This window comes from Cyrtonyx montezumae, unplaced genomic scaffold, assembly GCF_038088225.1.
Source record: "Cyrtonyx montezumae isolate F1298 unplaced genomic scaffold, pur_monq_1.0 scaffold_10, whole genome shotgun sequence".
NCBI lineage: Eukaryota > Metazoa > Chordata > Aves > Galliformes > Odontophoridae > Cyrtonyx > Cyrtonyx montezumae.
In genome coordinates, this window is record NW_027071826.1 from 52,201,850 (window position 1) to 52,223,170 (window position 21,321).

Genomic DNA, 21,321 nt, shown 5'->3' on the forward strand with positions numbered 1-21,321 from the left:
AGGATGAGACCGCCCACAACTCAACCCACCGCTGCTGCCCGGGGTTTTCGGTGCGGGGCTGAAAAGGAAAACAGAAGAAGAATTAAGCAGTGAAGGAAAAAGAGACGACATCTGCAGTTTGGGAAACTAGAGGGCACCCGCGCTCCAGGCTGCGTGTCTCCACCGCGCTCGCAGACGGGTGCAGGTTAATTGGCTCATAATTAGGTTCAATTTAGATAAGCATGCGGTGCAGCTCTTTGGCCTCCAGTGCCTTTTGGGACCGTCCCGGGAGAGAGGAGGAACGTGGGGAGACCGATGGGGTCCCAGCACCACGCGGTGGGGACGCGATGTAGGGTTTCTCCATCCAGTGCCTGGATTGGGTTGGGGTCCCGGTGCCACGTGGTGGGGATGTGGGGTTTCCACCAAGCATCCAGGCTAGACCCCAAGCACAAGGCTGCCAGTACTACGTGATGGAGTCACAAGTACACAGCGTAGAGTTTCTCTACCAAGCACTCAGGCTCCAGCCCAGGGATGGGAGCCCCATTGCGACTCGGCGGGGACACAGTTTAGGATTTCTCCACCAACTACCCGGAGTCAACCTCAGGGACGGGGCTCCCGGCGCCGGATGTGATGCAGGGTTTCTTCATGCATCCTGGCTCGCTGCTAGCCACGGGACGATATAGGACACGATACAGGCTTTCCCCTATCAACCCACTCACGTCACTACCTCTCTACCAGCCCCGCGCCCCACAGCCCGACCCGTTGGGGCCGAGCAGGGGTCAAGCCCGGGGCCATAGCTCTGCGCTCGCAAGGCGCGGGCGGCCCTTTATTCCCCTCCCCCTCTCCCAGCCCTCCCCATCACCGGGCTGCGAGGAAACGAAACCAATTCTCTCCTTCGCCCCCCCCCTTCCAGGCACCGCCCCCGAGCCTCAGAGCCCCCGAGCCCCGAGATGGATCGTGTCCGCACACCGGGTCCAGCATTGCCGCCCTACAACCCCCTGATGGAAGGGATGGACGGGGAGGGGAAGACCCGAAGCACGGTGGTGACGGTGGAGACCCCCCTGGTGCCTCCTCCCCGCGACCACCTGGCCTGGTCGCTGTGCACCACGCTGTACGCCAACGTCTGCTGCCTCGGCTTCCTGGCGCTCGTCTTCTCCGTGAAGGTTGGGGAAGGGGAAAGCGGGGGGACGGGGGTGATGGGGAAAGTGATGGAATCGGGAGAGGAGGGGGGAGCCGGCTACGGGGGATCCGACACAAAAAAGAACCGTGGAGCTCCAAAAGTCCCAGCCCAGGGTGCCCTATGGACCTTACAGAGCCCCAGGTCTCGTAAAGATCCATGGAGCCTCCAGATTAGTGCTGCCAGGGCACCCCGTGGACCCCATAGAGACCCAGGGACCCTTGATCTTCAAAAGCCCCAGCCCTGCGGTACTGTATGAGCCCCACAGAGGAGTTCCTGACGCTGAAGAGATCCAATAGACCCCCTCGCCCCCCCCCCACCCCAAAAAAAAAAAGCCCTACTCTGGGGCATCTCATGGAAATCACATCCCCACCACCACCACCAGCAGCCCTGTAGGCCGTACAGAGCCCTAACCCCAGGTCACCCCATGCATCCCACAGAGCCCCCACAACCAGGGAACCCCTCCTTCCTAGCCCCATTGACTCTCCCTTTGGTCTCTCCAGTCCAGGGATCGCAAAGTCCTGGGTGACTACAGTGGGGCGCTCAGCTACGGCTCCACTGCCAAGTACCTGAACATCACGGCCCACCTGATCAACATCTTCCTCATCATCCTCATCATCGCCCTGATTGCCAGCGGCACCATCGTGTTGGCCAACATCTTCAATCACCACCAGCAGCCCCCCCCTGGATTCTTTGGGCCCACTTAGCCCCTTTCCCTGCTTCATGGGCAGGGTTTTGCTTGAGAGCTATGCTTTCCTTGCTTCTCCCAATCCCTTTCCAGTCACCATCTGGAAAAACACCTCGAGACACCCCTCGCTCTGGCAGGAACCTGTAAAAACTGGTAGTAGCAATGTAAACCCGTAGGCTTTGCAGCTTGCCATCTCCCTCTGGCTTCTTGCTGTTGCTCCAAGTGCCTGTAAAAGCCCTAAAGGAGGCATCTGATTGGTAAAAAACACAATAAAGGTTTCTTTCACTTTTGTCTCACGGCTCTTCTTTGGGGGGGATGAGGGTGGGAGCAGGAGAGCCCCCGTAGTGATGCTATTGGGCAACTGTCCCTTTTGTCACCCTTTGAAGCATTACATGGATGATAGAATCGTTAAGGTTGGAAAAGACCTCAAAGACCATCTCATTCAACCATCAACCCATCACCACCGTGCCCACTAACTACATCCCTAAGCTCCAAGATGTGCCAGGACCTGGATGGGTGAACCCAGCTCACAGGTTTGAACAAAATGGACTGAGACAAGGATGAGGGCACAGGATAGAGCATCCCCATTACCGTGTAGGCTTCAGTTAGGGATGAGGAAACCATGGGTGGGGCGGCCCCATCCAAAACTCTGACAGTGCTGTGCTTCCCTGAAATGCTTTGGAGGAAAAACAAGATGACAATGCTTCTTCCTTCCTTCTGTAGACCCCCATCCCAGCTTCAGGGCGAGGCAGAAATCATGCCTACAGCTCCAGCCATGTCCAAAGTGACCTGGGCAAGGCCCTAGGCACCCGACCAGTAATCCTGGACAGAACTGACCTGGCGGGGGTTCAGCTATGTGCTTGGCTTCCTGCTTCCCAGCTCTGTGAGGGCTGGGGCCCCGCAGGGCTGGACGGAGAAAGCCTTTTTCTTTATTTCACCCCTGAAGAACAATGACTTCTGCCAAGAAGCTGCGCTCACGGGCAGGACGTCAGAAATCCTTTCTGCAAAACACAACAGCCATTTGTTGCAGGATCCCTGGCAGCCTCGGCCGGGTGAATCATTGATTCCTCCTTTCTGTAAAAGCAAACAGACGTGCTGGATCGCGTCCTCCCTGAGCTCTGCTCCTCTCTCTCCGTCCCTGCTGGCCCCACCAGGATCTGGCTGAAAAACCCTCCACCTCCCCCCCCCAAAAATACAAAAAATATGGGGGTGTTTTTGTGCACCTCCCCAAGCACATCCCCATCCCCAGCACCTCCTCCGTGAGCACCATTGGGACATTCCATGCATGGATGCTCCCCGGGGCCAGGCACCAGTGGGCAGAGTGGGACTTCGGGGCGGGGGGTGCAGGGCAGGGGTGCTCCCAGGACAAGGACAGAATGTTCCTTCCCCTATACAGCAACTGCTCTGGGCTGTTGGCAGATGGCCAACGAGCCTTGAACTCCTTGCCCCGAAGGCAAAAGCCAAGGGGCTCTGCTCCCTCGCATAACCCACCCCCAAACAAACACCCAGCAGACTTAAAACCCCGACCTTGCTTTGCAAACACTTTCCCTCTGTGCATGGAAAAGCCACCCCCACGTCTTCCTTTCTCACCCCCAACCCTACAGTGCTTGGCCCCCTCACTCTGCCCACACCCCCAAGGCTGGGATGGACTGCTGGACTTTGACTCCCCAATGCGTTCCCATCCCATCAGTTGTTCGGGTGCAAAAGCAAATAGAGGGAAATGTGCAGATGGGTGGTGATGCCAGCAGGATGTTCGCGCCGTGCTCGTTAAGATAGGACAGCAATTAACTCCACTTATAACTAGAAGGGCACCTGCAGCTTTCGGGGAGCACAGCTGTGGGTCAGTGCTTGGGTTTGGGCACAAAGCCAGCCCCGAAATCCCCTCCTCCATTCACACCCTTTCCCCCTCCCTTTCAGCCTCTCCTCTTAATTACCAATGTGACCTAATGAACCTCATTAACTCAAGAGAATACCCGGAAAAGAGCTGATAGCTTTGGTATGAGCAGTACCAGGGAGCATTTGGGTCAGCAGAAGGGTGATGCCCCAGGCACGGATCCTTGTCTGTGCAGAAGGGAACCCATTTCTTAGAGAAACGAGAACTTCCCCTTTCGTTTTCTTTGTCCCAGCCACCTGGGAGCCGCATGCTGAATGCAAAGGATGTTGACTGTTACCAAAACACCCACTGTTTGAGCTGGTGCTTTTTTGTCTCTTAAAGTTCACGTGGAATGTATTTTCTCACTGAATCTTCCACCCTGAGTCTTTGTTTCCCTTCCACACCACCCCCGTTCTCCACAGAAATGAGAAAAAACCTCCAGAAGCACAACCCCAACACACACCTCCCACCCTCCCACAAACCTGCCCCAAGGAACTTTGTCTCATGCCACTATGCCAACCTATACACTGCAGCTTTCAGATCACCATGCCCACGTTGGCACCATGGAATACGAGCCACATTCCCAACATCCCCAAAGAGAGCTTGTTCCTGGTAGGATGAGAACTGCCCACACCCCAGCACGGGGCGGGGTGTCCCCAGCCCAGCAAACCCTTCTGCTCACCTATAATAGGTGAGGCTGTAAGGGCACAGGCACTGCATCTGCCCTCTGCCACCATGCAGAGCTACCCACAGCACACCAGCATCAACATGCTGCCCCCTGGGCAGGTTGTGACTGCCGACATTCCCATCTCACCGCCACCCCCCAAGGATTTTGTACTCTGGTCCCTCTTCAACTTCGTGCTGTGCAACCCCTTCTGCTTGGGCTTCTGTGCACTCTCATACTCCATTAAGGTAAGAGGAAACTCAACCTAGAGGCTCCCTGTTCATCTTTCAGGTTCGTCCCCATGCTGTGGCTCCCAAATCCCATCCCATCCCCTTTTGTCCCACCTTCCCCCATCCCATTGCGCCCCATATCACGTCTCACCTTTCCCCTCCTATTACATCACGTCTCATCTTCCCACATCCATTCCCACTTTCATTCACTCTCATCCCATTGTTCCACCCTTCCTTACCACATCCCGATCGCATTCCCTCATGCCCCACCTTCCCCCATCCATTCTTAATCCAATCTGTCACATTTCACCTTTCCTCATCCCATCTCGTTTCATTGTGTCTCACTTCCCCTTATCCCTTCCAATCCCATCTGGCCCGTCTCACTTTTCTTCATCTCAGTCCCATTTGTCTCATTCCATAGTGTCCCACCTTCCCCCATCCCTTCCCAATCCCATCCCATCTTCCCTTCTCCTGTCCCAAACTGCCCCAGACTTCATCCCTACCTCACTTCTTCCTACCACTGTGCCCCATATCTGACTTCCCTGGCACCCACCTTTGGAGGACTACTCACCACCTTTACCATCCCCAAGAGCCACAGAAGAGGGGTTCCCAGTATGCACAATGGTTTTGGCTCCCCTAAATGATCACCAAGTGAGCCCCAAACCAGCTAGCACCACCACGAAGCTGGAAATCCTGCTCCCTTCCTCTGTCCTTCCACCCACCCCACTCGCAGTAAGGAGCAGCTGTTCCCTGACTACCTTTCCTTTATTACCTTTAAAGCTAATCATCCTTAATGAGCACTCTGGGAAGAAAGGTCAGCTGCTCCCAGTGCCCTAAGAAGTGCCATACAGGCATGCTAGGATCCCTGGCCTTCCTCACAGCTCTTCTCCTCCAACAGGAGGAGTGGGCAGCACAAGACCAACCTTAATGACTTCCAATAAGCCATTAAGAAATTGTTAGGCTGTTGCAAGCTGTGTTTCCCATCTGGGTGGGTTTCCTGAGTGTCCGATGCCCTATGGATGCCAGTGAGGGCAGTTGGGTGATGATGATGGACAGAGCCTTTGTTGTGTGAGGTTTCACCTCCTCCCTCTCTGCAGTCCAGGGACAGGATAATCGCTCAGGACTTCTTAGGCGCTGACAAGTATGGGAGGTCGGCCAAGATCCTGAACATCATCGCACTCTGCCTGGGAGTCCTCGTGACCATCCTCTCCATCGTCCTGGTGACTCTCTACCTTCCGCTCTATGTCACGCATCCCTGATCTGGCCTGATGAAGAGGAGCAGCGCCGTGATCCCGCTTCTCCCACCCTCTATCCACAGTCCCATCAGTGCCCTGGTACCACCCCCACTGAGGTGACTGTTGGAGATGAGCCCTCAGAGTGAACTCAAGGCAAATAAAGCTTCTTCCTTGTTCTGAGTGGAGATGGTGTGGTTTTAAGGTTCAGGGGCTTGGGGCTGCCCCACAGCTGGGACGAGGTGCTTGGGCAGGATGTGCAATGTCTGCACTGCTCAGTATTTCCCCCTCCTGGGGCTCCTAGGGGTGCTCGGAGCCACCAAACCCATTTCTCATTTCTCTGCTATCCCACGCAGAGACAACCCCAAAGGGGATGTGGACCCTCAGGCCCCATACAGCGGGAACCTTATACTGCCAAGCTCCTCTCCTTGGTACTTCTTCAGTTCCTCAGCAGCCGCTTTGCCTTTCCCCCCGCCCCGTTTTGCGCAGGGCAGATTGCTAGGTCTCCCCGCGCCCACGCGGTCAGTGCCCCCACGCCCGGGGGCTAAGAGGAGGAGAACAACGAGGAGACGAGCCCGGGGAGGACGGATCGCTCCGCCCGAGCTCTGGGGGCCCGGGGGCCGGCGTAGGGGCGGTGCGGAGCTGGGTTTCGTTTCCCGCAGACCTCCCGTCCTCCTTCCCATCCTCTCCCGGCCATGAAGCCGCAACAGGAGGAGGTGAGCATCCCGCTGCACCCGCCCGGGCGGGGACCACCCCTCTCCAGCGTCCCCGACGAGCAGCCCCGCGATTTCGTCCTCTGGTCCCTCTTCAACGTCCTGGCGGGTTTCGCTCTCGCTTACCTCGGCTGCTTCTGCTTCCCCTCGCTCATCTTCTCCATCAAGGTGAGACCCTTCCCCCTCCCACTCCCGGTCCCTCACACCCTGACCCCATGCCTCCTTGTCAAGCCGTCCTGGGGTCCCTCGACTCGGGGCTCCCCAAACTGATCTCCTCCCAGCACAACCCAGACTCCCTGCTCCAATTTGACCCCCTCTGATTTGATACCTCCCAGTGTGACTCCATACAACCCAGCTCCCTTATTCAGGACTTTCCAGCTCACGACTACTCCTAATCCACAACACTCCCCAATGCATCCCAGCAGATCATGATTCCTAATTTCAGGCACTCCAGTCTAGTGCTGCCCAACTGGACTCCATCCAACCCAACACCCAGACTTGGGTTCCCCAACCCATCCGGACACAGTGCGATCCCTCAACCCCAAGCACCCCAATCCAATGCTGCCCAACCTGAAGCCCCAACTCATGACCCACTGAATCCTCAGTGCTCCCAAACCATCCCAACACAACACAGTCCTGCAACCCTGAGTACCTGAAGCTAATGCTGCCCAAACTGAAGCCGCAACCCCTTTCCCACCCAATCCACAGTACTCCCAACCCTAACCAGGTTTATCCTTCCTGACCCATAATTCTTCCTCAACATAATGTGACCACTCCCCAATTTGGAACCATCCAATTTGATGTCCCCCAATCCATCCTGACACCCTCTCAGTTTGCACCCCTATGAGCATTCCCACTCCAAAACACGGGACTGTGGGGGAGCACCTGGGCATCTTCAACCCCTGCTGGGATCCATAACATCCCAGCAAAGCACCCACGACATCTCAGCTCCACCTAACAGCCCCATGAAGCCAGGCTGGGTCCTCCACCCTCCCTATCCCCATCCTGCAGTTGGGTCTTCCCCCTGAATCCCCATTTGTCCCCCTAGGCCCGCGACTGCAAAGTCCTGGGGGACCTGGAAGGCGCACGGCGGTACGGCACCCGGGCCAAGGTGCTGAACATCATCTTCTCTGTGCTGATAGCTGTCGGCGTGTTGTCCACCATCGCCATTGCCATCGTGCTCCTCACCATGAGAAACACATAGATACAGAATTTCTGCCTCCATCCCGCTGTCCTGTGCTGGGCTCGCCCCCATACCAACCAAAAATGTGTCCCAAGGAATTTTGGCTTCGGGGAAGGGGTGCAGAGCCCTGTCCCCTTGCTGCGTGTGGCGTGGCAGGGTTGGGTGGGGGGCTTCCTCCTCTACTTGTGCTCCTGGGCCATGCTGGTATTTAACCAAGCTACAACATACGCGTGGATCGACGCTGACACAAATAAAGCTCCTGCTCACCAAGCCGCGCTCCTGTTGCATTATTCACAGCATGGATGGAGGAGAGTGACCTGGAGCACCTTCATGGCATCCTCCTCCTCCACCCCCACTGCCTTGACAAGCATCTCCAGCGTGAGCCACATTTTGTTCTAAAGATTTCAGGACAGCAGAAGAAGGAAACAGCAAATTTCCATGCTTTTCTGGCCATAAACAACCCATCTTTCTGCAAAGCCCCCTTCTCCTTCCATGGAACCATGCAGAGCTTTACTATAAGCAGCTCTTTGGCATTTTAGCATTAAATTCCTGTTTACTTCATTCTTGTGGGGCTGGGGAAAGGGGAAATGTGGAGCTTTTAACAGTACTTGGTGCCATCACTCCAGGCAACAGGTATCTCCCCGACTGAAGCAATTGCTCTGAGCAGCAGTGAAAGGCACATGGTGACACAGACATACCCTCGAGGGTGGCAGCTTTGGCACAGGGGAAGCTCCAGCCAAGTCCAACACCAACTTCTAGCACCCTGACCCCACTTCTGGATGAGGTATTTCCCAGCCACCACGACCTGAAAAGCTTGGTGGAGGCACCAGCACCATGAGCTGTTCCATGCTGGCTTGAATCCCGTCCTTGGGAGTGGTGGTCACTCGGTTCCCACTGCCCCATGGCTCTGTCCCCTCCCTCTGTCCCCCAGCATAGCTGGAGCCACCCATGCCCCTATTGCAGGAGGAAGGCAGGCTCACAAAACCAACTTGGTTTCTCCTAGCTTCCAGCCAAGCATTTCTGATAACCACAGTTTGGCGAGGGCTGTAATTTCTCTGGTTTATATATAGAGGAGCTGAGGCTGGGCCTGCAGACGAAGACTATATAAAAGGGCTCTACTAGCCCCAGTCCAGCAGCCAGGCTGGTGGAGTCGGAGAGCTGTGTGGTGCCCCTCTCCGTGGCCATGGACACATCCTACCCGCGGGAGGACTACCTGCCAATGACGTCCCACAAGCGGGACTCATCTCCCACTGCTGTCACCTCCACGCCACCCCGCGACCACCTCATCTGGTCCATCTTCAACACCATCTACATGAACTTCTGCTGCCTTGGCTTCGTGGCTCTCGCCTTCTCTGTCAAGGTAAGGCATGGCTGGGTCCCAAGTAGGGGTGTTCGGGGTCATAGAATCATTAAGGTTAGAAAAGACCCCTAAGCTCCCCAAGTCCAACCCCAACCCACCCCACCATGCCCTGTCCCTCAGCGCCACATCCCCACATTCCTTGAACATCCCCAGGAACACCACGTCCCCAGGCATCCTATGCCCCTCACCCCTCTTGGAAAAACTCTTCCTAACGTCCAACTTGAAATGGTGCTGGAGGTGTCACCACTTGGACCCATTCTCCAGCAGCAACACCTCCAGCTGGATAGAGGGACCTGGAGGAAGATGGGAGACATCCATGGGGACCACCTGGAGGATGCCTAGGGGTGCCCATGGGAACCCACTGCTGCTCTTGCAGGCTCGAGACCACAAGGTGGTGGGGGACGTGGAAGCTGCTAGGCGCTTCAGCTCCAAAGCCCGCTGCTACAACGTGCTGGCCACGGCTGGCAGCATACTGCTGCCACTCCTGCTCGCCGCTCTGGTGGTCACTGGTGTCCTCCACCTCTCCAAGCTTGCCCAGGACTCCATGGGCTTCTTCAGCTCCCAGTTCAGCGCCAGCGATGATGAGGACAAGTGAGCCATGGGCAAGCTGTGGCCATCTCCTCTGCAGCACTGGTGACCCAGCCCTGCTGTGCCCAACCCCATGCTTCTTGGGGCATCTATGTTATTTGGTGTTGTTTTGTTTTTTTTTAATCTTTCCCTCAGTGCTTAATATTTAAACGATTAAATCAATTCAGCCATCGTGAATCCGTTCCGTGTGTGTTTGTGTGCTCACAGATAATATAACTCTTAGAATCATGGTTGGTAAGACCAGCAAGATCACTTAGTCCAGCTGAATGTGTGTCCCCAGCAGGTATCCCAGCCTAAAACTATAGGGATGAGAGACACTTCTTGGCTCAGGAAGGCAACAATTGGGCCGAGCAGAGACACCTGATGTGGAGCTGAGACCCAACAACTCATTGCAGCACAGCACAGCACTTTATTGGGTTCCCAAGACAGGACACAGGGGATCTGCCCGCTGTGACTGTGAGCAGGAGGGATGCTGCAACCTGCAGTACATGCCGCTTTAGCTCCAGATGGAATTCTCCCTTGGCTCCAAGCAGGTCAGAAAATATCCTTACCCTTAGGGCACGGCCTTGGTTTGGATCTCCCCAGTGCTTTGCAGTACTGCTGCAATGTCCAGAGCTAGCTCATTTTGACAAAAGCAGCTATCCACATAGAACTGATCCCATAGGCTTTATCCTCCCTCTCTCCCACCCTTTAGGACCCCTGTCACAGGGTGAGGGGACAGAAGCTCCGTTCATCCCACCCCACAGCCACTGATGAGGGCCTGATGAAGAGCCAGCTCTAATTAGAAGGCAGAGGACCCGCCGTGTCTCCTCTCCTAAGTGATCCCACATGCTGAGCAGCCACAGGGCTTTTTATAAACTCCCAGAGTTGGCTGACAGAGCAGAGCAGGGAGCACCCTTCCTTCCCCTTGCTTGAACCAATGTGTGAGGCTGGGGAACGCAGTCCTGAACTCACAGGGCCAGAATAACTCCTTGCTGTTGCCCACGCTGCCTCCAAAGCCCTATAAAACTTGAGAGCAGGAGTGGAACAGAGCATCCAGGCCAAACTTATCTCTGTTCATATGGAGGCTGCTGTAGAAATGGAGATCATTCAAGAATAAACAAATGGGAGATGTTTACAAAACAATGTCTATATTAATCACTTTCAGGCTCTCAGCTTTGTGTTCCTCCCACTTTCCAGCACTGCGTAGCCCTGCAGCAGAAGTGAATGCTCACACTCACAATTAACAGAGCAGGGCGTTCCCTTGGCAGCCTCAGCAAGCTCACATCCAGTAAAGGGATAGTGCAGGATGTCCACATGTCGGTGCAGGTGGGTTTGGTGCCCACCATGAAAAACCCAGACCCACGAAGTTCAAAGTCTTTCACTGGGTGCCCTCTGGATCCATCCAGCTGCTGTGGGGAAGGAGATGCTCTGCCCTGGAACCAAAACAACATGTGTGAAAGACAGGAATGACTTCTCTGCATATTGCCTTCATTTTTAGGAAACATATCCAAGCAAAGACTTCCTAAATAGCTACAGAGCAGGAAGTGCTGTTTGATAACCTCAAGGTCAGTGCACAGAGTTAACCCTGGTACAGGTCTCACCTTCACGCAGGGGAAAGCGCTGCCCAGACTCCTCCAGCACCGCCTCCAAGGGAGGGTGAAGGGGACACTTAGTCACTCCAATCTTCGTCTCCTCTTTGGTGATGGTGAACTTCAGCTTGCTGCCCAAGTAGGAGACACCGGTGACCTCCAACTTGTTGATGTCACTGGGGCATGCAGGGTCAAAGCGGAGGTTGGTCTTGGTGATCCTGGAAAGGCAGGGCAAGCCAGCTCTGCTCACAGCTTTAGGGAGTCAGCACAGCCTCAAGTAGGCCAGGGCCCTGTTTTGTGACTCGTTATAATTTTTAAGGCAGAAAAAGTCCTAGGCGTATCCCAAAGATGTTTAGGCAAATCCCAAATATACCTGCTAAGCATAGAACCACAGAATGGTTGGGTTGGAAGGGACCTTAAAGGTCATAGAACCTATAACAATTGGGATGGAAGGGCCTCAAAGACCATCTAATTCTAACCTCCCTGCTGCAAGGCAGGAGCACCAATGATTAAATTAAGGCACTGGATCAGGGTGCCCAAGGCCCCAGGAATGGGACACGCACATCTTCAAGCATCTGTTGAAAGGCTACTTGGGTTGTCATCCCACAGTGCAGTGCCCTAGGGTATGTCTGTTCCTCAAATTACGGTCTGTAAGTTGGATTAAAAAAATAAATACGCACTAAAAAAAAAAATCCATGTTTTTTCACCTCATGGTGATGTCTTAGCAGCAGCTCTGCTGGCAGAGTGTCAGGAATGCCTTGCTCTGGGACGGGGAGGGGAAGGGGTGCAGGAACAAGCAGTGGGCGGCAGAGCTGGCAGCAATCTCTGCTGAAATGCGGCTGCACAAAGCGCAAGTGTGGGCTTTGGGCCATGTACTGAAACTGTGCAAAAGAACATCCAAAGAGCTCAGGAGAGCACCACGATGTTTGCAGCTGGGGGTTTTGGGATGCGTGTTCAGCTTCAGCAAGACACAACCGAACAAAGAGCAAACAAGCCAACAGAGCTAACAGCAAATGTCTGCTCTCAGCTCCACGCTCGCTGGGCTGGAAAGCTTTAAGTAGCAAAGGGGAATCCTTTCTCCCAGTCCCTGCCCCGTAGGCTGCACACATGGGTGCACACAGTGCCGTCTGAAGGCACTGAGCCGTGCACGAGCTGAGATTGAGGCTTTCAGCTAGCAGCATGGCAGCTCACGCCCAGTTCCACCAGAAGCATGGTGGGCTCTCAGCAGATTGTGGCCACAAACACAGTGTAAAAACACATTGTTAGGGCGAGGAGGCTTTGCTGGCAAGCAGGATGCTCTTCAGTCTGACCCATCCTCAATTAAACTCTAAGAATACACTCTAGTGGCTGCAGCTTCGGGGGTGAAACCACCCGGCTGCTGCAGAGCTGAGGCACGGGCCTGAAATTATCTGAGCAGCGTACCAGCTTCCTGCTCATATGGCTCCTGGGGCTCAGCAGGACACTTCCCCTCCCATACGGATCTTATTTTTGGCCTTCTGGCATGAGAACAGCAAATAACCTTCCCTGTTTTCTTGCTGCTTCAGCAGCATCACAAACTGAAGTGACATCCACCACTGCTGGGTGTGACTGTACAAATGGAGCACCGGTGGCCGACCCCAGTACCCCCAGTTCACCCATTAGCAGTGCAGTTCTTCCAGAGCAGAGTGCACCAGTTGGTGTGGGTGCCTTTCTTTTGTATGAGCAACAAGAATGCTGAGGTTTCAAGCCACTGGTAGAAACAAAATGAGACACAGCGTGGGTCTCACCTGAACCCTGCGTAACCAAAGAGGACAGCCTGCAAGAATCCGCCCATCCCTGTTAAGAAGTTCACAGCTCCTGACCCATCCGAGTTCTCCACCCAGATCTGTTCCAGGGAGAGGAGGAAATGAGAAGAAAAATGTCAGCAGTTGCATCAGGACTCTTCACGCAGTTATGTGTGTGTTTGCTGTCAGTGTCACAGAACTGAGGTGCTGCAATGATCATATCCTGCTGCACGTCATGGAATGAGGTGGGCCGTGCCCTGATGAGTCTCCAAGTCCCACATCCCATCCCTTCCCCCTCTCCCCGTGGCACTGGCCATGGGGAAGTGGCTGACCTTGAAGGGCTCGGTGATGTTGCTGAAGCACTTGTTCAGTTGGCCCTGCGCTCTCTGCATCTCCTTCAGCTCCAGCCAGCCCACTGCAAACATGCTCTGCAGGAGAGAGCAGAGGAAGTCTGTGTCCACTGGTATTGAGGAACTCAGACAGAAAGGACCACTGCTGTGAGTCCCCCTTACCCAGGTCATGGCTGGCCCGCTCAGCTCGGTGACCGGCTCATACATCACCAGGTCGTTCCTCCGCACTTCAGGGCTCATCGGGTACATCAGAGGGAACCCCAGCAGGACAACATCAGCTTGTTTCACAGGCTCACCTGACAGAAGGGATCAGAACTCACCCAGACCACCTGCCAGCTGCAAATTATTAACTCATAATGCAAACGGGCCTGACATAGAGAATCATAAACTTAGGACAATAAAATCCACACCACTGTGGGAAGGTGGCGGAATTCCTTTCTGTAAAACAAGAGGACAGCTCACTGCTTCCTTGCTAAAGGCAAACAAAACAGAGGAAAGGGGCAATAAGCTGGGTGTGATCTTCCATTTGTACCAGACATCCAGTAACCAGAGGTCACAGGACGTTCAATGTGCAGCACTTGACCTTGGAAAGAGAGGTTTAACTGTCAGCAATGAGTTCATAGCCAGCAGGAAGCCTGCAGCCTAGCATCTCAAATTCCCAAGGCCTCTTCCTATCCTCTACTTACCCCAAATTCTTAATTAGATGAGTCCTATAATGAGAAAGGACCCATCAAAATGCAGAAAAAAAAGCCTTCTGCAAATCAAGTTCTCCACACCGGCAACACAAATGCTGCACTGACAGAGCCAACACTCAAGGGGTTTGCTTCAGCCCATCATTCCTCTCCTGCAGGCTTAAAAAGAAAGGCAGACTTTTGGATTGCTCCCTCCTCTGCTCACCTGGACTATAACCATCGTACTCAGGGTGATACTTCCGTACTGCATCAAAGGGCACTTTGACTTTCTTTGCACATTCTATCCACTCCTCTGGCACAGGGATCAAGAAGTCCCGAGCAATGCTGGCTGCAAAGTTTAAGCTGAAAAGAAGCAAGGAATGGTGCTTAACGTCAAGCCTGGGTGTCCTTGGAGAGAGAGGAAGAAGAAGAAGGGAAAAGAAGAAACAAACTGAGCCATAACTCATCGCAAAGAAGCAATTTCCTAGAAAGAACACATGGTCAAAGTCTAATCTCAGCAAACTTTCATTGCTGGGAGTGGGAGTTTCCAAATGACTGATTATTTAAACATTCCACACGCTGCAGAGAGATAAGCACTGCTGAGAAGGACAGTTCCTCCCCATCTAATATAGACACCTGAGTCATCAGATGTGTCATCACGGGAGCACCCGTTTCTTTCCCCTGATGCAGAGGAAGGCAGAGACCAGTTTGCACACAGGTATGTAGAGAGAAGAAAAGTGCTTGCTGCCTCCTCCTCCTGCTAGGCAGATGAGGAGAGATGGGCTCGAGCCTCAACAAAGCATGCGTGTTACCTCCGCTGTGCCACTGCGTTGGTGTAAGCAGAGTTATCAACTTGGTGGTGATACTCGTCTGGGGGCATGACACCTGGAGCAAGGGAAGAGGAAGGGGACACTTCACTCTGCAGCACACTCAAAGTGTGCCTCAAGGAACTGGCACAAGAACAAGAATGCCTCCATCGCAGTGATGCCTGCCCATGTGATTTGTGTGGTGGGGGAAGTGTTGATATTGAAGATACACGAGGTCTGGCTCACAAGTGTATCCTGGTGAAAGAACAGTCCTTTCCACCAAAACTAGTTCCTCCGTCAGAGCTAAGACAGCATTCTGCTCCTACAGAGCAGAACCATGGTCCCACCATGGGTTCAGTTGTTAACAAGATACCTGAGGTGGCTATCCCTCCCACAAATGACAATTTGGCTTAATTAACATAGTAAGGCCCAGAAGCTGTGGATAACCCATCCCTTGAAGAGCCCAAGCCAGGCTGGATAGGGCCCTGGGCAGCCTGATCTGCTGAGAGGGCAACAGTCCATGGCTGGGGGCTGGAGCTCAATGATCTTTGAGGTTTCTTCCAACCCAACCATTCTATGATGCTCTGCTTGTCTGGGGTCTATTCCTTCCCAGAATGCACTCCTGGCTCTAATAACTTCAGAATGCTCATCCTCACCTCTTTCCTTTCTTTGAAACAGTGTGGGGGTGAGTTCTCTACAACCACTGGGCTGAGGGAGACGTGCTACCCAAACGTTCTCACTACGACTGTCGCTAACAAAGCTTCTGCCTGACTTGAGTTGGACGTGCATTATTACACACCTGATATTCCCCAACTCTCTATTTCTGGCAGTGCTTGGCAGAGAATACAAGTGGTGCTTGCTGTGAAGGAGAAACACCCTGACTAACAGTGTTATGAGTAGGACTCAATGATCCTTGTGGTCCTTCACAAGGATATCCTTCAGGATATTGCATGATTTAGCTGAGAAACGGCAGAGATACCTCATCCTGAGGGCATCCTCCTCACTGCAGGCAATGTGACCTTCAAGTCATTAACTAGGTGTCTTTCCCTAGCTCCAAGCTCCTAGTACCTTGGATGTGGTAGCATTGCTCCTCCTCGCTCCACACCATCCTGCTGCACCAGTACTGAGCCACAGAGCTCACCAGCTCCCAGCCTCCATCCGTCCTGAACAGATTCTGGTCCTGGAGGGAGTAGAACCCAGAGAAAGACAGGAAGCATGAAGGACAATCAACTGGGCCTAAACTGTGACAGTCACCAGATGCTCTTCAGGCCATGATACCAGGCCGTCCATGTGGCAGGCGCTTCCTTTACCTGCGTGGTGTGATAGTACTGCTCAAAGGCCATCAGAACATCCCCAGTAATGTGAATTTCTTGGGCTCCATAAATGTCCTCGGGGCAGACCTCCCGGCCAGTAGCTGCGCTCTCCCATGGGAACTTGGCACCCTGTTGGGAGAAGACCTCCATGGGGCAAGTGAGCACATCTTGAAATAAACTTTCTAGTCTACCACCTGCAGGCAAAACCTAGCTCACAGCCCCTGGCTCAAGGAGGGCATGACTATCCTTCTGGGCGATGTTCAGCCCCACATCTCTGTCCCCACCTCATAGCCTTGCTCCTTCGCGTTGAGCAGAGCTCCTTTCAGGGTGCGAATCCGGTACTCCAAGATGGCACGGGCAGCTTCAGGATAAAACAGCAGGATGTTCGGGAACATCCAGGTGTCCTGGAAACATTCAGGTAAAGCAAAGTGGTAAGGTGGGCTGGTAGGGCAGCTTCCACCTGCTCAAGTTCACCCCCCAGTGCTGAATGCTATGACCATGACTGTGCCACTACTTGAAGATACTGTCAGATGGGTCTAATGCACAAGAGACTGTTTCTGCCCTCACAAATGCATCCAGGTACCCATATCTCCAACTCCCTGCCAGTCACCTCCCCGATATCTCATTAAGATAAGCCCAGCAGGATCCTGCCATGCTAGAGAGGGGAGGCCAGAGGATCTGCTGGGTCAAAGTCACACACATTGCCAGGAAGAAAGCCACCAAGGTGCACAGGATTGAAAAGTCCTTGTCCATTGAGAGATCAGACTAGGTAAGAGTCTGATCCAGCTGTGCTTCCTGCTCACATCACACATGAAATATTCAACTGCAGAGCTGTGTACCCATTTGGCGTGTCCGCACTGAGAGCAAGCCTAAATCTCTTGTTGGGGGAAAGTCACCCAGACCAACTGGTTTGTTGTGTGCACATCAAACTTAACTTGAAAAGCAGAACACACTCATAGCAGAAAAAATATTTCTGTTTTTGCAATAGTTGAGGCACAACAGGGCTTGCTGCTGCCACTGACACTCGGAGGAGGTGTGCAGATGTTAACTCATTTAAAGAAATTAAGATTTGGTGACCTAACTCTAAACTAGATGGTGAAGATCCCTTCGTGTTGCCCTCTCTTGAGGGAGGGACCCAATCTGTGCTTCAGATTCTAGGTTGGCAAAAGGATGTGGGCCTCCAGGGAAGGAGATGGCCCTCAGTAGGTGTTTTCCAAAGGAGATGAAGGATGCTCTCCTACAAGAGACCACTGCCAAACACCCCTATTCCCAGTAAGGCCAGCAGTCCCATGCTGAGCCTCTCTACCCAAGTCACTCCTCACAGCCCCCAAACACCCAGCACCACCTCTACCCACCTGATCCCAGAATATGTGCCCCCAGTAGTCCTCTCCCTGTGTGCCGTTGGACAAGCCACCAGGGCTGATGCCGTGGAAGAGGAATCCTGGTGTATCTTGTGGAGGGATGGCACTCAGCAGGTAATAGAGGCACCCATAGAGGGCCTGTCTCAAAGGCAGTGGGCCTTCCAGGTCCACGCAGCATCCTTGCCACAGAGCAGCCCAGGCACAGGTATGGGAGGAGTGCAGGGAGCCGGCAGCCACACGTGCCAGCCCTTCGCTGTAGCTCCTCTTGACATCCTCCTCGCTCTCAGCCACAGCCGTCAGGAATTCCCAGCATCGCTCCTGCTCCTCCTCATGCAAGGTGACAGCTTGTGGCACAGGAGTCCAAAGCATGTGCACAATGGGCTGGGGTCCTCCCTCCACCTCGGGAACCAGTGTCTGCCCATAGACATAGCTGCAAGGAATGGGGAAGGGGATAGCAGAGAAGATGGTACCATGTATACAGAACCACAGAACAGTTGGGTTGGAAGGGACCTCAAAGCCCCCAGCCACAAACCCTGCTATGAGCAGGGTGTCCCCAGTCATCCAGCCTGGCCTTGGGCACCTCCCCACAGCTCCTCAGGGCAAACATGCAGGGGGGGACTGCCTCCAGTAGCTGAATATCTTTCCCCTGTTCCCATCAGAAGATAGATTACAACTCCCTTGTGGAAACCATGTTAAGAGGTCATCTTCTTCAAGCTCACTATCTTCCTCAACCTCATTTCTCTGTATCCTCTGTAGTCTCTAATGCCCTTTTACACTCAAGTGTAAGTAGTAATTCCAGGGTTGCAACTAATAGAAAACTTTTCTCTATTTGATCCTTCTTGTTCTGCCTGCCAGAAATAAACAGATGTGCACAACCCTCAAGAAGAGTTACCACTTCAGCCTAGCTCTAGCTGTGCATTTTCCATTTGCTTCCTATCTGAGAGCAAAGCAACATGCTGTAGCCTAGGAAGGACTCGCTCAGAGCTAAGCTCTCATGCCCACAGCCCACACTCACTGTGCTCCCTGGAAGTCTGGTCCTCGCTGCAGGTCCAAGTCCTGGCTTGTGGGCATGAAAGAAGTCTGGAGCTGCACAGTGATGGGCTGGCTGGTGCCAGGTGGTCGCTGGATGGTGATGCTGAAGGCCATCAGGTGGACAAGGGAATGGTGAGCATAGATCTGGTGCATGGCTGTATAACTGGGTGACTGAAGCATATGGCTGAAGGTTCCTGTAAGTGCAACAAGAACCTTTTGAGCCATCGGGTCCTGATGCTCTGCCTCAGTCATTCAATTCTACCATTTCCTATTGGCAATGGAACTATTTTTCCCAGGTCCAGATCCAAGCATAGATTTTGGCTGGGCAATACTGTTAACATTCTTAATCTGACCAAGCTGACGAGGAATGATTTGTGCTATAAAATAATTTACGAAGCTTCATGGTCGAGGAGTATTTGTTGAGATTAGCTCCATCACTAGATATCTACAAAACAAATACCTGTACCTGAACAGCGCAGTTGGACACCTGTGAAATTTAAGGTACAATTCACCCCATTTCTTCATAAACTGTTGAGTGTATTGACAAAATGTCTTTCAGCAACAGGAGGAGGTATCCTGCTCACACACCACTCTTTACCTGTCCGCGTGTTCAAGGTGAAGGTCTCAACAGGCACACCCCCATCAGGCACTGCCATCCTCACATTGACCGGGCTGGGAATGTCAGCACGGTGCGTGTCCCCCGCTGCCCCATTGTACACCCCATTGACGTGGAGGATGTCACGGTACACACGGGTGCCCAGGTAAGCATTGGTCACCGTAGCAAGGAGCCGTGGGTCTGAGGGCAAACAAGTGGAGATGAACACAGCAGGGTCCTCCTCGCCGTCAGCCATAATCAACTGGAGCTGCAAAATGAAAGGAAAAAGAAAACAAGGAAAAATCAGAGGTGGGTTGGGCAGGGTGATGTCAATGGTTCCTACTGGAACCTCCACCCCATGTTGTCTCTCCATGCCAGCTTCCTTCCCAGCACCTCGGGTGGGTCTGCTCCACACAAGCTCATTTCCCTTTGTGTAGCTTCAGACATCTCCAGGCCAAGCAAGGTGGCTTGCCTATCTTACCCAAAACCTGGCGTGCTCATAACTTTTGTTGCCTTTTCAGGTTTTTCCCCCTTCTGTTGCTCTCACCAGGCTGGGATCTCACCAGCTTCTCCCAACACATCCCATCTCGCGTCCACCTTCCCCCCATTGCTATTAAGTACTCCTTTATCCTCATACTGCCCCTACACTTTACTTTCCCACCAGCTCAGCTTGTTATCATCCTGCTGGGACAGAAGCTTTTCATTTAATGAACTTTTGGGGTGAGTCTCCACGCGCACACACAGAGTGTTTTGCAAAGGAGGGCTCAGCACTGCAGTAACACCAAAAACCACAGAGGTGGGGCAGGGAAGGGCTCCGCAAGCAGTGCTGGGACATGGGCTGAGTACTGTTTGCTGGTGCCAGGAGGTTGGATGGCAAGGAAAGCCTTCCTCCTGCCTGCTGGGGGGATGAAAGCTGCGGGAGGTGTGCAGGTGGGGCCTTGCCTTGTTTCGGGTGGGAGCCGCTGCCGTGGGGCCCGGTGCAGGGGAGCAGCGGAAGTTGCTCAACGCAGACAGGAGGAAGGAAATTGCTTCTTTTTTTTTTTTTCTCCCCTCCCCTTCTTTATGAGTGAAATCAAACAACCTTGATCCCGGCGCAAGGGATCGCTTGGCCAGATGAGCCGTGCTCTGCACAGGAACCGAAAGAGAAAAGCAAGCAGTTGAAAGCTATCCAGGAAGTGCAGCAATGGTTGCGGTCCTGGCAGAGGGCCACGGGCACACTCCACATCAGCAATCACTGATGCGAGCTGGCCTTCACCTCTCACCACGCTGTGACCCTCTTGCTCACCTGCTGCTGAAGAGCCAGGCTTTATCACTCAGCTTAACTAGCTCCCAGTCTTTTAACTTTTGCTGGCATTGCAACTTTCTTGCAGTCCCCACCCTGACTTGCAGCGTGATAAAGGCACAGGAACCATCCATCCCCATTCCTCTGACCCCAGTGCCTTTGGGTGTTGTTTAAACCCCACAAAACGCAGAGCACAGGCCAGCTTCTCACCCTTATTTCAGTTCCCAGCCTCCATGTGCTGGAATAGACAGGCTGCTGTGCCCCAAACTCATCCCTTACCATCTCCTTCAGCAAAGGGAGGTGAGTACGCCTTTGCAGATGTGCATTTGCACTCCATCAAATGAGGAAAGGAGAGGGAGAGCACAGCCCACACAGCACTCCTAGGGGCAAACAGACTTCACTGAGCAGAAAGATCTAAGGTTGGATCCTTGTAGATGAACAGAGTCATGGAGAGCACAGCAGCCAGATGCTGAACCTCTCCTAGCAACCCCCTGCCTCTGGGCTGCTGCTCCAAGAGGATTATCAACCCCATGCTGATGGGGTAAACACTGCACAGCTGTTCCACGAGCAGCAAATCCATCGAAAGCCAATACCTGACTCAAAGCTGCCATCGGCGTTCAGGAAGCAAACCCTTGGTGCAGTACCTGACCCCGATCCTATCTGCACCGCAGTGTTGAGAGCACACAGGCAGAGCACTTGCAGCCTGCAGCCCACCCAGACTGCAAGTACTCCATTTCTTCTGCTTTCCCAAAGGAATGTTGAAACATTCTTTATAGAAAAACCCCAAAATCACAGCAAACCAAGACCGAGCCAGACTCTATTGAGGCTTTTCCAAAACTGGCTTGCTATGACCAGAAAGTAAGGCCTGGGTGCTATGGTGATGGGTCAGT

The 21,321-nt window shown here is 53.5% G+C and overlaps 5 protein-coding genes across 5 annotated transcripts; 4 read left to right on the forward strand and 1 right to left on the reverse strand.

Moving 5' to 3' along the window:
• Nucleotides 1-311: 311 nt before the first annotated feature.
• Nucleotides 312-2,112, forward strand: LOC136060661 (dispanin subfamily A member 2b-like). The gene is made up of 3 exons (XM_065755389.1): nucleotides 312-328; nucleotides 893-1,142; nucleotides 1,660-2,112. Coding segments are annotated over exons 1-3 (456 nt in total). The 5' UTR covers nucleotides 312-326; the 3' UTR covers nucleotides 1,864-2,112.
• A 2,113-nt stretch (nucleotides 2,113-4,225) lies between these two features.
• Nucleotides 4,226-6,037, forward strand: LOC136060664 (interferon-induced transmembrane protein 3-like). Its single transcript, XM_065755393.1, has 2 exons — nucleotides 4,226-4,629; nucleotides 5,709-6,037. The coding sequence occupies exons 1-2, from the start codon at nucleotides 4,453-4,455 to the stop codon at nucleotides 5,868-5,870; spliced, it is 339 nt and encodes a 112-aa protein (XP_065611465.1). The 5' UTR covers nucleotides 4,226-4,452; the 3' UTR covers nucleotides 5,871-6,037.
• Nucleotides 6,038-6,433: 396 nt separating this feature from the next.
• On the forward strand, nucleotides 6,434-7,791 carry LOC136060663 (interferon-induced transmembrane protein 5-like). Its single transcript, XM_065755391.1, has 2 exons — nucleotides 6,434-6,724; nucleotides 7,605-7,791. Exons 1-2 carry the CDS (start codon nucleotides 6,539-6,541, stop codon nucleotides 7,758-7,760), a joined length of 342 nt encoding a protein of 113 aa, XP_065611463.1. The 5' UTR covers nucleotides 6,434-6,538; the 3' UTR covers nucleotides 7,761-7,791.
• A 27-nt stretch (nucleotides 7,792-7,818) lies between these two features.
• Nucleotides 7,819-9,848, forward strand: LOC136060662 (interferon-induced transmembrane protein 5-like). The gene is made up of 2 exons (XM_065755390.1): nucleotides 7,819-9,099; nucleotides 9,476-9,848. Exons 1-2 carry the CDS (start codon nucleotides 8,923-8,925, stop codon nucleotides 9,692-9,694), a joined length of 396 nt encoding a protein of 131 aa, XP_065611462.1. The 5' UTR covers nucleotides 7,819-8,922; the 3' UTR covers nucleotides 9,695-9,848.
• A 1,117-nt stretch (nucleotides 9,849-10,965) lies between these two features.
• Nucleotides 10,966-20,486, reverse strand: PGGHG (protein-glucosylgalactosylhydroxylysine glucosidase). The gene is made up of 14 exons (XM_065755394.1): nucleotides 20,435-20,486; nucleotides 19,153-19,417; nucleotides 18,538-18,748; nucleotides 17,517-17,952; nucleotides 16,446-16,565; nucleotides 16,159-16,290; nucleotides 15,917-16,028; nucleotides 14,855-14,927; nucleotides 14,269-14,405; nucleotides 13,534-13,667; nucleotides 13,354-13,449; nucleotides 13,025-13,122; nucleotides 11,271-11,476; nucleotides 10,966-11,102 (listed from the first exon to the last, which is right to left on the reverse strand). Exons 2-14 carry the CDS (start codon nucleotides 19,403-19,405, stop codon nucleotides 11,038-11,040), a joined length of 2,073 nt encoding a protein of 690 aa, XP_065611466.1. The 5' UTR covers nucleotides 19,406-19,417; nucleotides 20,435-20,486; the 3' UTR covers nucleotides 10,966-11,037.
• Nucleotides 20,487-21,321: the final 835 nt, after the last annotated feature.